General features: G+C 34.1%; 1 protein-coding gene across 1 annotated transcript; it reads right to left on the bottom strand.

Moving 5' to 3' along the window:
• Window positions 1-1294: 1294 nt before the first annotated feature.
• On the bottom strand, window positions 1295-12516 carry LOC128209595 (GTP-binding protein 2-like). Its single transcript, XM_052913693.1, has 12 exons — window positions 12306-12516; window positions 10005-10031; window positions 8496-8680; window positions 8098-8209; window positions 7667-7864; window positions 7186-7360; window positions 6607-6823; window positions 6205-6334; window positions 5344-5402; window positions 4855-5026; window positions 3605-3766; window positions 1295-3305 (listed from the first exon to the last, which is right to left on the bottom strand). The coding sequence occupies exons 1-12, from the start codon at window positions 12372-12374 to the stop codon at window positions 3144-3146; spliced, it is 1668 nt and encodes a 555-aa protein (XP_052769653.1). The 5' UTR covers window positions 12375-12516; the 3' UTR covers window positions 1295-3143.
• Window positions 12517-13471: the final 955 nt, after the last annotated feature.

Here is a 13471-nt window from a genome sequence, read left to right as displayed (position 1 = left end):
AGTTCAAGATATAGCGCCTCATTTGTTGTTATTTTACGTTTTATTAATTAACCAAATGATTTCCAATAGTTCACCTCATGTTAAATAAGAAGGCTGATACGCCCGTTAAGCAATCAATGGACATCGAATAGTCCTTTAATTGACCGTCCAAACTGAGTGCCACTGATAGGCCCTTGACCGTCATTCCAAGAACCGTGTCCGGAAGGGACGTTAAACGGGGGTCCCGTGTGACAATGTTATACATTGGTGCACGTTAAGTAACTCGGGTAGCTCTAACAAGGGTTACATTTTGACAGAACTGGGCCTCACAACATAACAAGACTGAAACTTTCACTGGGGCCGACGTCCACGGATAGGCCAATGGCGTCTTGAAATAAACATACATTTCAAAGGCGATACAAAACTTACGCCCAATGCATGATTCTCATTGACACAAGTTACACGACATAGTGATTACGAAAATACGATGACGAATATTTCACAATTGGTAACAATACATGCACGTGTATCGTACATGTATCAATATATTATAGGAGCAGTGTATTTTCACAGATACCAATGTCAACGGTTGTAGCCGCTTTTTTAAAGTTGATATTAGTTTTATTTGTTAGTATAGTCGTAATATATAGCGTCAACTCATAGGGCTGAATTCGTAGACGTACCCGAGGTTAAAGGCGGTCAGAGGGTCTGATGGGCTTTATTTGATTTGTGTTTACCGTATATTACCGTACATCTCAGACGTGATCAAAGGAGTATTTATACTGTCAATGTCAATATTTTTCCGATGATTTTACGGACAGAATAAGTGGGAATCAAGAGGTCTGTCAAACAATATCCTGTAGATAAAGTCAAGACTAAAATAAATATTTCCCCAACACGCAGCGAGCTTATACGGTATTCCGTCCATGAAGAAGGGGGATAAAGACTAATTGTAAGTGGTAAATACTCTGCTGATACACTTATTGTAACATATTGACAGGAGGGTTATTAGCATTCATTGTCCACTGAGACATAATAAATATTGTTAAACAAATCCCACAGAGCTCACAAAAAAGACAAGTGCGATAAAAAAAACAACCCCACATGGTATGCCGATCAAGGAGGTTTTCTGTTCTTATGGAAAATCTGAGCACGCTTTGCGTGATATTGCAATAAATAAAATCAATGTGTTTGGGATCAACCGTTAATATCTAAATCATGACATGCATTCAAAACATTGTAAAGAAATCATTAATATTGGTGAAAACGTAACAATTTGACCGTGCAAAATACTCAAGATATATAAGTACGAATGAAACTTTAACAATTTATAAAGTACATTAATATCAAAAACACATTAAATTCAACATGTCAAAAGCTGTCAAAAGCTGATAAAAGTGAGGGCGGGACAGGTTAAAGGTACAACACCACACTGTGGCATAGTCACACAGTGCTTATACAAGTGTGGGGGGACCGATTAACAGTACATGTTTTACACAACACCATGGCACAGTCACACAGGCACACATCAGATCCCTGACTTCAACACAAAGGCAAAACAAGAAAATTTTGTTCCACGATTAACAAATTTTGCAAAATTTAAATTATAGTTTATTATACACAATGTATTGCATGGATGTGGAAAATTAATAAAACACGAAAATTGACAAACCCAGGGTCTCGTATGACAACTTATCATAATATTGCTGCTATGATCATTTTTGAACTAGATATACTCTAATTTTAAAACCAATCAATTTTATAAACCTTAAACCTAAAACGTAGATGTATTCATTTCGCAAGTAAAAGTTTGATTTTGACTAAGCGAACATTCAAGATACAAGCACCCTTTTATTAATCATAACAATTTAAAACATTTACTTGTAAGTGAGAACGAACTTAAATTCAAAACAGTAAACAATATCAGATCGAGATCTTTCCTGTTTGCAACACTGAAATATCAATTTTATTTCACAAATAATTCTCCTTAAACCAACAGAATGCATATAATAAAAGAAGGTCATAGTATCAGTGCATGCGTGCTAAGCGATTTGGTACTGATGAGTAGTTTTACTGTATAGAACAGAACTAGTAGGCTTAATGGTTAGATTAAGCAGTGTTTATTTGATTTTGCTAGTATTTTTTGTTTAATATAGTTTATGACACCCATTTCATGTTAATCTATGATATTTTGTCATATGCTCCTACCTCAGTCTTAACATCAGTCATCGGACATCATAACATTTAACAAGAATACACTAACATCACATTATTAAAACATGAATACACCACTCTCCTGGAATCATACTTGAAAACACAAAACTGAAAGCCCTATGACTGGTATTGCATGAGTTACACTAAATGTACATACTACAAGCCATCTGTCTTTGGATTCTGACAACACAGACATTACTGCTATGAAGAACTTCCTGGAAGTGTTCTCCCCAAGATTCCAGAATCAAATAAGATCTTTTTGAAAAGAAATCAAGAAGAAAATAGAAGCAATACTTAAGAAAGTAGCAGAAGTCAATAATTAGTCAAAGCCAAGTAAAATAACGTAAAATTATTGTATGACTTCAATAAGGCAATAAAACAATAATGGTAAAAATGAATGTTTGTTTAAAAATCTTAATCAATATAACACTGCAAACAGCTAATATTATAAAATATTTAACACATTGTAATCATTATATTTAAATAGACACTTTAATCTAATTGATGAAAAAATTTGATTGAAAATAATGACTAAAGAGCAAAGCTGCAAGACTGGGACAAATGGAGCATTGAAATCAGATCAATACACACATGGAAAGGCTTTAAAACATTTGTAAAGGAAATCATAAAGATGTTAAAATAGTTGAATAACATTAAAGACTGTATTTACTGGTATTATAACAATACAATAATATTTAGGTAAGAGAGAAGCGTTGATCAATAACACTTTAAAACATCAAGTATTAAACAAATCCTGGATTTAGGATTTAGAAGTTGTAAAATCAATAAATAGGTTCATAATCTGAATACAGGTGTACTAACTGTAACAGTTAGTGTCTTTTCAATTAAGTTAAAACACACTAATAAAAAAGTGCAATACATTAAATAAATGGCAATAAAGAGTCAGTCATCTATAACAAAAAAACTTTGCCAGTCAGGGGAGGCAATTCCTATCTGGTGGGAACCTCTGTGTATGGATATATCTTGATTACCTCCCCTACCCCCTTGGCTGTTCCCTGGCGGAACAGGAGCCGGCTGCCGACACGGATGTACTCTGGCTGCTTCATAAACTTGAATATAACCTGAGCCTTCTGGTTGGTCTTTATGGCGGTCTAAAATATGGGTAGTGGTTATGAATATCTTTTTATATAAAATGAAAAAACAGTCTTGTTGTGTAATAAATAACTATGGGATCTGAAAAATTCTTTACTCAAGTCATGAAAAAGTTAATTACAGAAAAAAGATTAAAGAAAATACACAAATTAGTAGCTTTGTAATGCGCTGATTAATACAAAGGCAAACAAAACTCAAAACAAAATTAATATGAGATCATTTATCGCAACTTTAGTTGGCTAAAGTAATTAAATAGAAAGTCAGCAACTAAGGCCCAGCAGGACAATGTTATAGTTACCTTGTCTTTAATTTCCATGATTTGTACGGACTGACAGACGTTGCCGACATGGACTGTGGTTCGGAATCCTGGGCAGACCCGTGTGTCATGGTAGAGCAGATAGACATCTGCCTCAAACTCCATACATGCCCCAACCAGCTCTGAACTCACCAACACCATGCCCTGTAACATAATGAAGTAGCACTGAAATGTATGACTTTTCAAGGAAACACAATGTTTTTAAATACATTATATTTTATTGGTCAAATAGTGTGAATATAAAATAAATGCATTCAAAAACAGTTCATAAGCATGAACACAGAAGTAGTTCAAATTTCACATGCATTCCTAGATGTTTAAGTTACATTTATGACCAGCTCTCAAGATAATAAAAACATGATAAAACTAGAGCTGTCACAGGAGCGACAAAAAATTGACACAGAAATGGCAAACTATTTCTTTTAAAAAGGGCCATAACTCTGTCAAACACTGGGGGATAGTAGCCAAAGTAGAACTTGGATCTGTATTAATTTTTATTGCGTTAAACATGTGTTCAAATCATTTTTTAAAACCATGTAGTTGTCATGAATAATCTACTCAACACAATGTCTTGTCAAATTCTATGCTGAAAAGGGGACATAAATCCTTAAAACAACAGGCCAATGAGGGCCTTTGCTCTAGCAATGTGATGTAGCAGCATTTTAGAAGCAGCTAGAGCAATTATACATATTATATGAACATTCATTAAATTTCACCAATAGTTCTCAACTTATGCTGTAGACAATGATAAGTAACAAAGGACCATAACTCTTTTATTAGTCAAGATATAGTTACAGTTATTGTACACTGCAATTCTACTTTTCATGCTTTAACCAAAGTAGGTTGTTTAATAACAATTCATTGTTGCATGATTGGTCAATTGACATTATCATGTGATCATTGTTCAAAGGTCAAAATACCCATCAATTTATATAAGTCCTGGTGGCCAAGTGGTTAAAGCATCTGTTTTTTATTTTTTTATTTACTAAAATGGCGTGGGTTTACATCCCACTAAAACCAAGATACTTTTTCTAAACTATAATTATTATCATTTCTGCATTTTAAATATCATAGAGTAAAATAATGATAAAATACGGTATTAAGTGTTTTTAGATGCATTACCAGGAAAAATAATTTTTGGTCTAAAAACATGAGAAAGTCCCTTTAACTGATTTAATTAGTCCTATGCAAGAGAAAACATTGTTCAGATCAGAATACAAGTAATCCCTTACCTTGCGTAGGTGTTCCCTCTCAACATCATGCAGGGCCACAGTAGAAGCCTGGCCGGCCTGGATCAGTCGGCATGGTAACCGATGTCGGTGGACCGTCTTCACCTTCACAGACTGGAACTGGCCATCCTCATATGGACCCAGCATTAGCTGGTCCCCCTCACGTACTGAACCACTGCAACACAGATCAGGTAAAGTAAGGGTCATTTCATGCTTTCTTTGTGAATAGTCTCAAGTTATTGCGGTTTAAATTCTGCATGTTTTCACATTTAAACCGCTTGTGTCCTATTTAGATCTGGTACCTCAGAAAATATACACATTATGGTATACCCATTATATATGACAAAATGCTTTCAAGTCATTCTTCATTCAAGCCCAAAATAGTTTCATGACATAAATGGGATATGTTTATACCTGTCTACCTAATATTGATATTCTAAAGAACAACTTACTGGCATATACATCATAAATTCAAAATACATGTAAACTAACCTGTGAAGTCTGCCTCCCACCACATTCCCAACACCGGGCACACTGAATACCCCATCGATCTGAAAATAAACATTACCGTAAATGACTGGGTATTAGAAGCATTTTTCCCCTCAGATTTCGATGTAAAAAAATGCCTGTGTCTTATAACCAGTAACAAGCTTTTGAACTTTTTTTCTGAGGTCGATTACAGACCGAGTTTGTTTAGATTTATGTAGAAAGGGATGTTACTCGCGTCATATTGATTGAATATATACCTGGTATGGGTTAAAATGGCAGTTGAAGATGTTTATAATTTAAAAAAAAATATTGTACGATTAAAATTATTAAAATTATTTAATATTTATTTGAATAAAACATTAATTAAACATGCATATAAAAAACCAAGGTTGGGCACTGTCAAAATATTTTTTGTCAGTTGTACGATAAGGTGTGAAAAAATTCGCACTGCCTATAGACCTGTTTAACATACCAATACTACAAACTGATGCGATAATGGTCTTGTTTTTTCGCACTTTTCCATGTTCTTTATTCTTTTCTGTAGGTGTTGACAGTTTGAGAACAAATCCGTACAATATAAGATTTTTGCATAACTTCACTTTTCATTCTCGACAGGTTATCGTTTACGATATATTGTCAGAGAGAAATCTTACAAATAGTCATAAAAGGTACTTTTAGTGACATCCAGAAACAAATTGAAAGATTTAATGACTCACAAGTGGTTTATCACTATAACTCATCAAACACAAACATTTTTGGTTGTAGTAAACTGAAAATAATATCATTAATAATACTAACAACATCATACAAAATTCAGTCAGTTTATTAACGTATGTATGCTTTACATTGCTCCAGTTAACGTACCTGGTATTCTGTGGGCAGCTGTACCAGCTTGTCTCTGTCCTTGTTCAGAGGTGGGATCAGATTCAGGAATTTGAAGAGCAGCGGGAGGTTTGCACCATTCACAGATGATATGCAGAAGATGGGAACTATCCTGGAATATTGGGACTGGAGTTTGATTTACTTTTTCAATTTTTTTTTGAGAACAAGTTTGCTTAACCAAGAAGCTGTAAAATATGCGTTTTTAAAGGCGATATTTATGGATTTAAAGTAGGTGTATAGCATTATTAACAAGATTACTGCCTTAAAACACACAATTCAAATAACGAAGAATAAACAATATATAAACATTAAAGCATCAGCTGTTCCTGCTATTGCTTTAGTAAGTAGTTCAGAAATGTTCACCAAAATCTTATAAGAACCAACTTGTCAGTGTCAAAGTTCTGAGCCGCGGTAATGGCGTCATCCTCGTTGGCGATCCGGACTGGTATCTTCTTGCATCCAGGTGACTTGAGGATCTTCTCCAGCTGGCTGACAGTCTTCTCAATGAAGAACTTGCGACACATGTCAACCTTTGTCACCACCACAAATATTGGAACCTTCAGTGCAAGGGCAAATCCAAGGTGCTCTTTTGTAGTACCAGCTGTAAAGATGAAAAAGTGAAATGCAATCACTTGACTTCAATACAGCATTATTGTTACCATAGCTTGGAAATACGCAGAAGTCAATTTATGCAACCATGTCATTATCTGAAACAAAGATCTATCTGACTAAGATCAAGAGTACATTGAGTCCTTTATAGAGGTCGACAAGTTAAATTGTCCTTGCAAATACATTTTTACTTCATTAAATCGTAAAATTGTTAGAACTTTTACAGCATTTCTATTTTGCTGTAACAGTTAAAATAATTCTGAATAGTATTATATCTGTTTACATAAGTTTTTTAACATCTTCAAAGAAATTCTTTGATAAAATATTTAAGTAGGACATGTTAACAGTACTCACCCATGCCGGTGTTTGCGCTGACAACAAGCATGGAGAAGTCAGGAGAGTAGCAGGTGAGGCCAAATATAGTCGTCTTGAGGTATTTGTGGTGGCCGGCCAGATCGATGAGTGTGATCAGCTTACTGGACGCCTCACATATCTCCTCAACACTCCGAGACTCACTGTAGTTCACAACCTGCAAAAAAATTGTTTTTATGAAGAACATGCAGAGTAAACATCTTAAAGATACAATAAACATGTAGCCATAAAATCATTAAATGTATTAATTATTAATGTGACAGTGTGTATTTCAAGTTTTATAGGTAAAAGACAATGGAAAGTGTCCAAGTTTCTGACAAAAGAAATGAATAGATATACAAAGGGCTTGAATAGAAAGGAGCATTTCTATGAACTGCACAAACAAACAATTGTTGGTTTTTGAGTTGTTGTTTTTTGTTAATTGTTATTCCATACCCATGTGAATCAAACTGAATAATGTTACCTCTCCTTTGTTGTTAAAGCCTAATATCTCGTGGCTGATGCAAGAGGTTCTTCCTGTCTGTATCTCGTGCAGATGTCTGAATAGGTTTTGCCGTGCCTTGCCCCGTCCATTGTCCAGCTCCCCATGTGTCAACACACCCAGTAGTGTGCTTTTCCCTGAGTCCACATTACCCAGTACCGTCAGTCGCAGGTCGATGAACTAAGAGGTCATGTTCCAATTAGAGTTTAAAGCTACCGCAAATACTAACAAAGGGGTTTAGGATTGAAACATACATGTTTATGTCGTGTGACCTAAAGAAAACATTCCAATGAAGATTTCCAGAAGTGAATGTGGTACTGTATATCTGTTGGTTTATGTTATCATAATACATTACATGTAAAATGATTTATGTCTTAAAAAGTTTTTTAACCACATATATAATGCCTACTTACTTTTTGGTCATCTGGGACTTTTCTTACTAGGATTTCTAGTGCTCTTCTCTGTTCCTCTCCATTTTCATCGTCTATACATCTCTCTCGTAATACTGTCAGTGTGGCTCCTAGTCTGTTATACAATATCACATGTATCATTTGTATGTAGTTCGAAAACAACTGCATTGTATTTTATTATAGATCCAATTTAATTTTCAATTTATGCTTAATCTTTCCTTGTTAAACATTTATTCAATCAATAAAATATTTGCAAAGAATAAAGAAGTAAAGATAAATCATTATCAGGTAATACAAATAAAAACTTCCATAAAAGAAACTAATAACTTGCCCTTTTTACCACTCTTATGCTAATTATTTTCATGAAAGCCTTTTATTCCAATAAAAGTCAATAACAATACCTTTCTGCCATATGTTCCAGTGAAGCCACTGAAGCCTGCAGCTCAGTTTCCATGAGCCCAACAAGGAGGCCGTTATCCTCGACACCAATCTCGTAGATTGCCTCCCCCTGGCCCTCTTCCAGTCTCCATTTCATCTGTGTGACAAGATGCTCCAGACGCTCGGCACTTGGATTTACCAGCTTTAACTGTGTACAAGTAAATTATGAGATTCTGTATGTCTCTTGCAACAACAGACATATACACATTGCAGTTTATCAAGCAATGTATTAAAGCATTAAGCAAACCTTAAATAAAAGTGAATTATTTCTAGAAATCTGCATGATATATAATCAGATAACAAATAACATTACTTTCCAATTTAATATTAACTTGATAATATAATAAGGTTTCAGTTTGAATATGTTTATGAATATCATAAACCTTATCATGTTAAGAAACATAATACTTAAACAATAAAGAATATCTTTGGAAGTGGTGGATGCTCCCCACACGCCAATTTTCTATGAAAAGGCAAATATTGTAAAACAATGTGCTGGTAGAAGGGAATGGTGTCAGCATTATTATACACAAGATGGAAAAAATTTATAACATGGAAAGATATGGGCAGGTTTGAGAATTATTTTTTCAAGTAAATTTCAAGAAATGAGATAAAAAACAGCATTTGAAATTCAAAAATATCCAAGATATTGCCTGGACAGACTCAGATTTTCAAAAACAATCAGATAAGTGGAGTTTCAGGGGAGATATCTAAATAAATGAAGGGCAGGATTACGGTTCTTATGCACTTTCTCTTATTGCCATTTATCTACATTTTAAGTTGCATGTCAATTCATTTAGTATTTTCCAAGACATGTCCCGGAGAAGTACCCAATTTAAAACAAATAGCAGGTAAAGGGGAGATAACTAAAAGATATGCAGGGCAGGGTTATGGCTCTTGTGCACTGCACTTTCTCTAATTGCCATTTATCTGTATTTGAAGTTTCATTTCAATCCCTGTAATACTTTCCAAGATATGGCCCAGACAAGCACTAATCATGAAAAACTGTTTAAGGGGAGATAACTTAATTAATATGCATGATAGGAGTATGGTTCTTGTACCCTGCACTTTCTCTAATTGCCATTTATCCATATAAAAAGTTTTATTTCAATCAGTTGTTATGAAGTTATTCTTCAGACAAAACTTGCGCAAGACCGAATTTAAAAAAATGGTTAAGGGGAGATAACTTAATAAATATGCATGATAGTTTTATGGCTCTTGTGCACTGCATTTCCTCTCATTGCCATCTATCTAGATGTATATACCAAGTTTTATTTCAGTCCCATCAGTAATTTTGAAATTAGGACCCTGACAAGCACCAATTATGAAAAAATTGGTTAATAAGGGATATCCCCGGTAACTTAATAAGTCTCATAGCCATATTTAAAGATAGCCAGACAGCCAGACAGACAAAGGGGTGTCTATATATATGCTCCTCCCTTTGGAGAATAAAAAAATTGCCAGTAACATACCTTGTATTCAACATTGCCTTCTTCTACCTGAAAAATACATGTGTAACAATTAAATAAATAACACATCATATATAATTATATAACTAATGTACATGTAAATGCATTGCCCTTTGTACAATAAGCAGGTCTAGGAAAGTGCTATATAAATTACAGTATGTCTTTAAATTTATTATAAACTTTAAATCTACAGATCGAAGGATCTGTATATTAACTTATCATTTAAGATGTGTTTAACATAAAATTTAAATGCACTAAGGAATAATTTCCGCACAGCAACTTTTCATGTTTGCACATTAGATTGAGGTTGGTTTTCATACACAAAAGATGAAAAAATTTGAGTCATCAAAATTTCACCAAATTTAGAATGAAGCCTTTAATATGTCAAATAATTTAATTCAAAATATGATATTCCCCGAACATCTCTTTTCTTTGGGTTAAAACATCGGCCTTTTTACACCATCCGTAAATTTACAGATCTTTAATCTATAATTCACAATTGGTCTGGCATTGTATAACATTGTTATTGTGCTGTTCTTCAGTGCTTTAGTCATCGTATTTTATGTCAGTGTTCTTTGTTGAGACGCCCATTTTCATATTTCATGTAACTGTTTTGTCTGTTGGTGCTCTGAATGTCATATTACAAGTCACTGCCATGTGCCTTGGTGCTTTTATTGTAGTATTTCATGTGACTGCAATTTCATTTGATGCATTCATTGTCATATTTAAAGTCACTGCAAAGCTTGTTTTGTAGTGCCCACGGTTCCAACTATCAGAACCATTCCCAAAGCAAAAAACAAGATTTTTTCCCCAATTTTCAGAAAAATTCCAAATCAAAATTGAAGAAAAAAAATTTTTTTTTTTGTTTGTTTAATGAATGACTTTTTACCTGTACTGGTTCGTTCAACATCATAATAAATCAAGATGATGTAAAGTTTTGGGGGTAATTGAATTAAGAAATTGTTGATTTACATCACATTCAGAGATCAGCATGAAATATTATCTGTCATGATTTATAGCAATTGATAAACCAGCCTTTCAGGTCTTTTGAAAGGGAAAACAAAATAATATTTAATAAGTTCCTCATACTCAGGAGACTTGAAAGCTTGTTCTTTTAACTGTAAAATTTCCCAATTTTGTGACACAAGTTTTGCCAAAATGTCAAGGGTCTTTTTCCCAAAATGGGCAGAAAAAGCCCTGCACTGTTGTGTCCATTGTTGCTCTCAACTTAATATTTCATGGCAAATTGTTTGTTGAGATGCCTGTCATCATATGTCATATCACTGTTTTGTCTGTCAATAATTAAAGTCACTGCCATGTCCTTCCCTGCTTAAGTCATCATATTTCATGTCATTGCCATTGTCATTACGCTGTCATATGTCACTGTAGTGAATGTCGGTGCTACCATAACATTGCAATGTATGTTGGTGCTGCTGTCATCATATTTCATGTTACTGTCTTAGACTGTCAGTGCACCAATAACTGTACAACATGTCCCTGCTGTATCCATCAGTGTTCTGTCATCAAATTTCCAGTCACCGTCAACTTACTGCAATCATGTCATTGTTGTGTCTGTCGGTGCTGCTGTCATCATGTTTCATGTCACTGTCATGCTAGCGGGTTCTCATGTTGTATAAAAACATGTCACTGTCGTGTCAGCAGGTACTTACTTCGTTGTATTAAATGTCATCGTCTTGTCCATTGGCACTCCAACTGGCAGTGGTCTTTTAACAGTGTTGCCCCTGGCGACAACTCACAATGTGTATATTTACATTTACATCTTACATTTGTATGAAATTTGCTTACGTTGTCTGACCATGATATTGACAAAACTGTTGTTATTTGGTGTAATTTTGAAATATATCAACAGGTTTAAAGGGAGAAGTTGTTTGCTTGTGTATCAAAAAATTCTTGAAATTGATGTTTTTCACCCAAGTCAACCTCTAGCTTGATTCTGACCAGCATAAGACAACTTACTTCAAAAGTGAAAAGCCCATTCAATCCCCCAATCCACTTAAGAAGTTAAAAAAACAAGCAGGATCTCCCCCTATATTAAGGAATTTGTCTAAAGAGGATACTTCCTTTTTCCTGTAGTTTTGTATAGTGACCTGTCATAATGATAATCAGTATGATAATGTATTAATTAACAAATCAAACAAATCATACTACAGTAAAAATGATTTATACAAAAATCATCAATGCATTAATGCAGTTCTATATGTAACAAGACATATTCATCAAACAACAAATGTATCTATGACGTAGCAAAGTATTGCTTGTTTCTTCAATATCTTGTTTGTTTACCTCTGGTGGCAGATTTTCTGGCAAACGTTCAGTGTCTCTGGGCTCTAAAGGAGTATGTTCAGTTTCCATTTTCAATCCTATTTCTAGAACTGTCGTATATGTATTGAATGCAACCAATTTAGATACGCGATCTCCCCAGAATACATTTCAATTTGTTGTGAAAGTAAATCAGCTGGAGATCTTGCGTAGAGTTTCCGCCATATTGCATCAGTGTCAAAACAAAACAATAACCTTAAGGAAGAGATATAACGGGATTTTCTCCAACGGTATAAGGAAACAAATTTACAAGTACATTTATTTCACGTCGGATTTGCATAAATTACAACACTTGCTCGTAAAGCTATATTTCGACAAAATGCAAATAAACTGGCATAACAATAATGCAACATAAAATTTTGGAAGAAAATAAATGCGTTCGAATAAGTGTAAGTTAAATATTATTAGCAAAAGTCTATCAAATATATGCTATTCCGACGATGTGCTAATATCTGAATTTAGTATTGAAACAAAAATAGCCTTGAACTATAAAATCCAGAAAAGCAATTTATATTAATATAAAGACAGGTTGCCAAATAAAATACAAAAATTGCAGAATTGTAAAACGATAAAAAAATATCACCCAGTAATAGAAAACTGGAATGTTATGTTGTCACTGTCGTAACTTATTATATATTTATATATTTAATAAAATAATGAAACACGTTTTATTTGTCTTAGATGTGCTGGAAACGACTTCAGGCTCACCCATTCCTAAGAAATAGTTTATAAGGCTTGGCTCCTGAAACGAGGTTATCACAAAGTCGTATACATACGGGAGTTCTCTTGTACAGTATCGGCATATTGGTAATAATAATTAAGCATCTTGTAAAACATACTCCTCTTTCACATTGCATCGGTTGTACCCATTTAGGAAAAAAGAAAACACGTTTTGGGTAATCTTTGAAAAGAAATGAATATGAAACGTTAAAAAGTATCTCCATGGCAAAATCCCATGATTGGCTCTAGCCACATCTTTGATAATGTTCTCAGTATTGATATACATATATTCATTGAAGCTTTCAAATGTAGGTGGTACGATACTTTTAATCAAGATTGGTTCAGAACAGTAGGGAATAGGATATATAAAAAAGGTCAAATCTTGTTTTAAAGCATATGAAACTTACTTA

The sequence above is a fragment of the Mya arenaria genome, chromosome 11 (genome assembly GCF_026914265.1).
Source record: "Mya arenaria isolate MELC-2E11 chromosome 11, ASM2691426v1".
Lineage (NCBI taxonomy): Eukaryota > Metazoa > Mollusca > Bivalvia > Myida > Myidae > Mya > Mya arenaria.
This window is presented reverse-complemented; position numbering and strand designations above follow the sequence as displayed.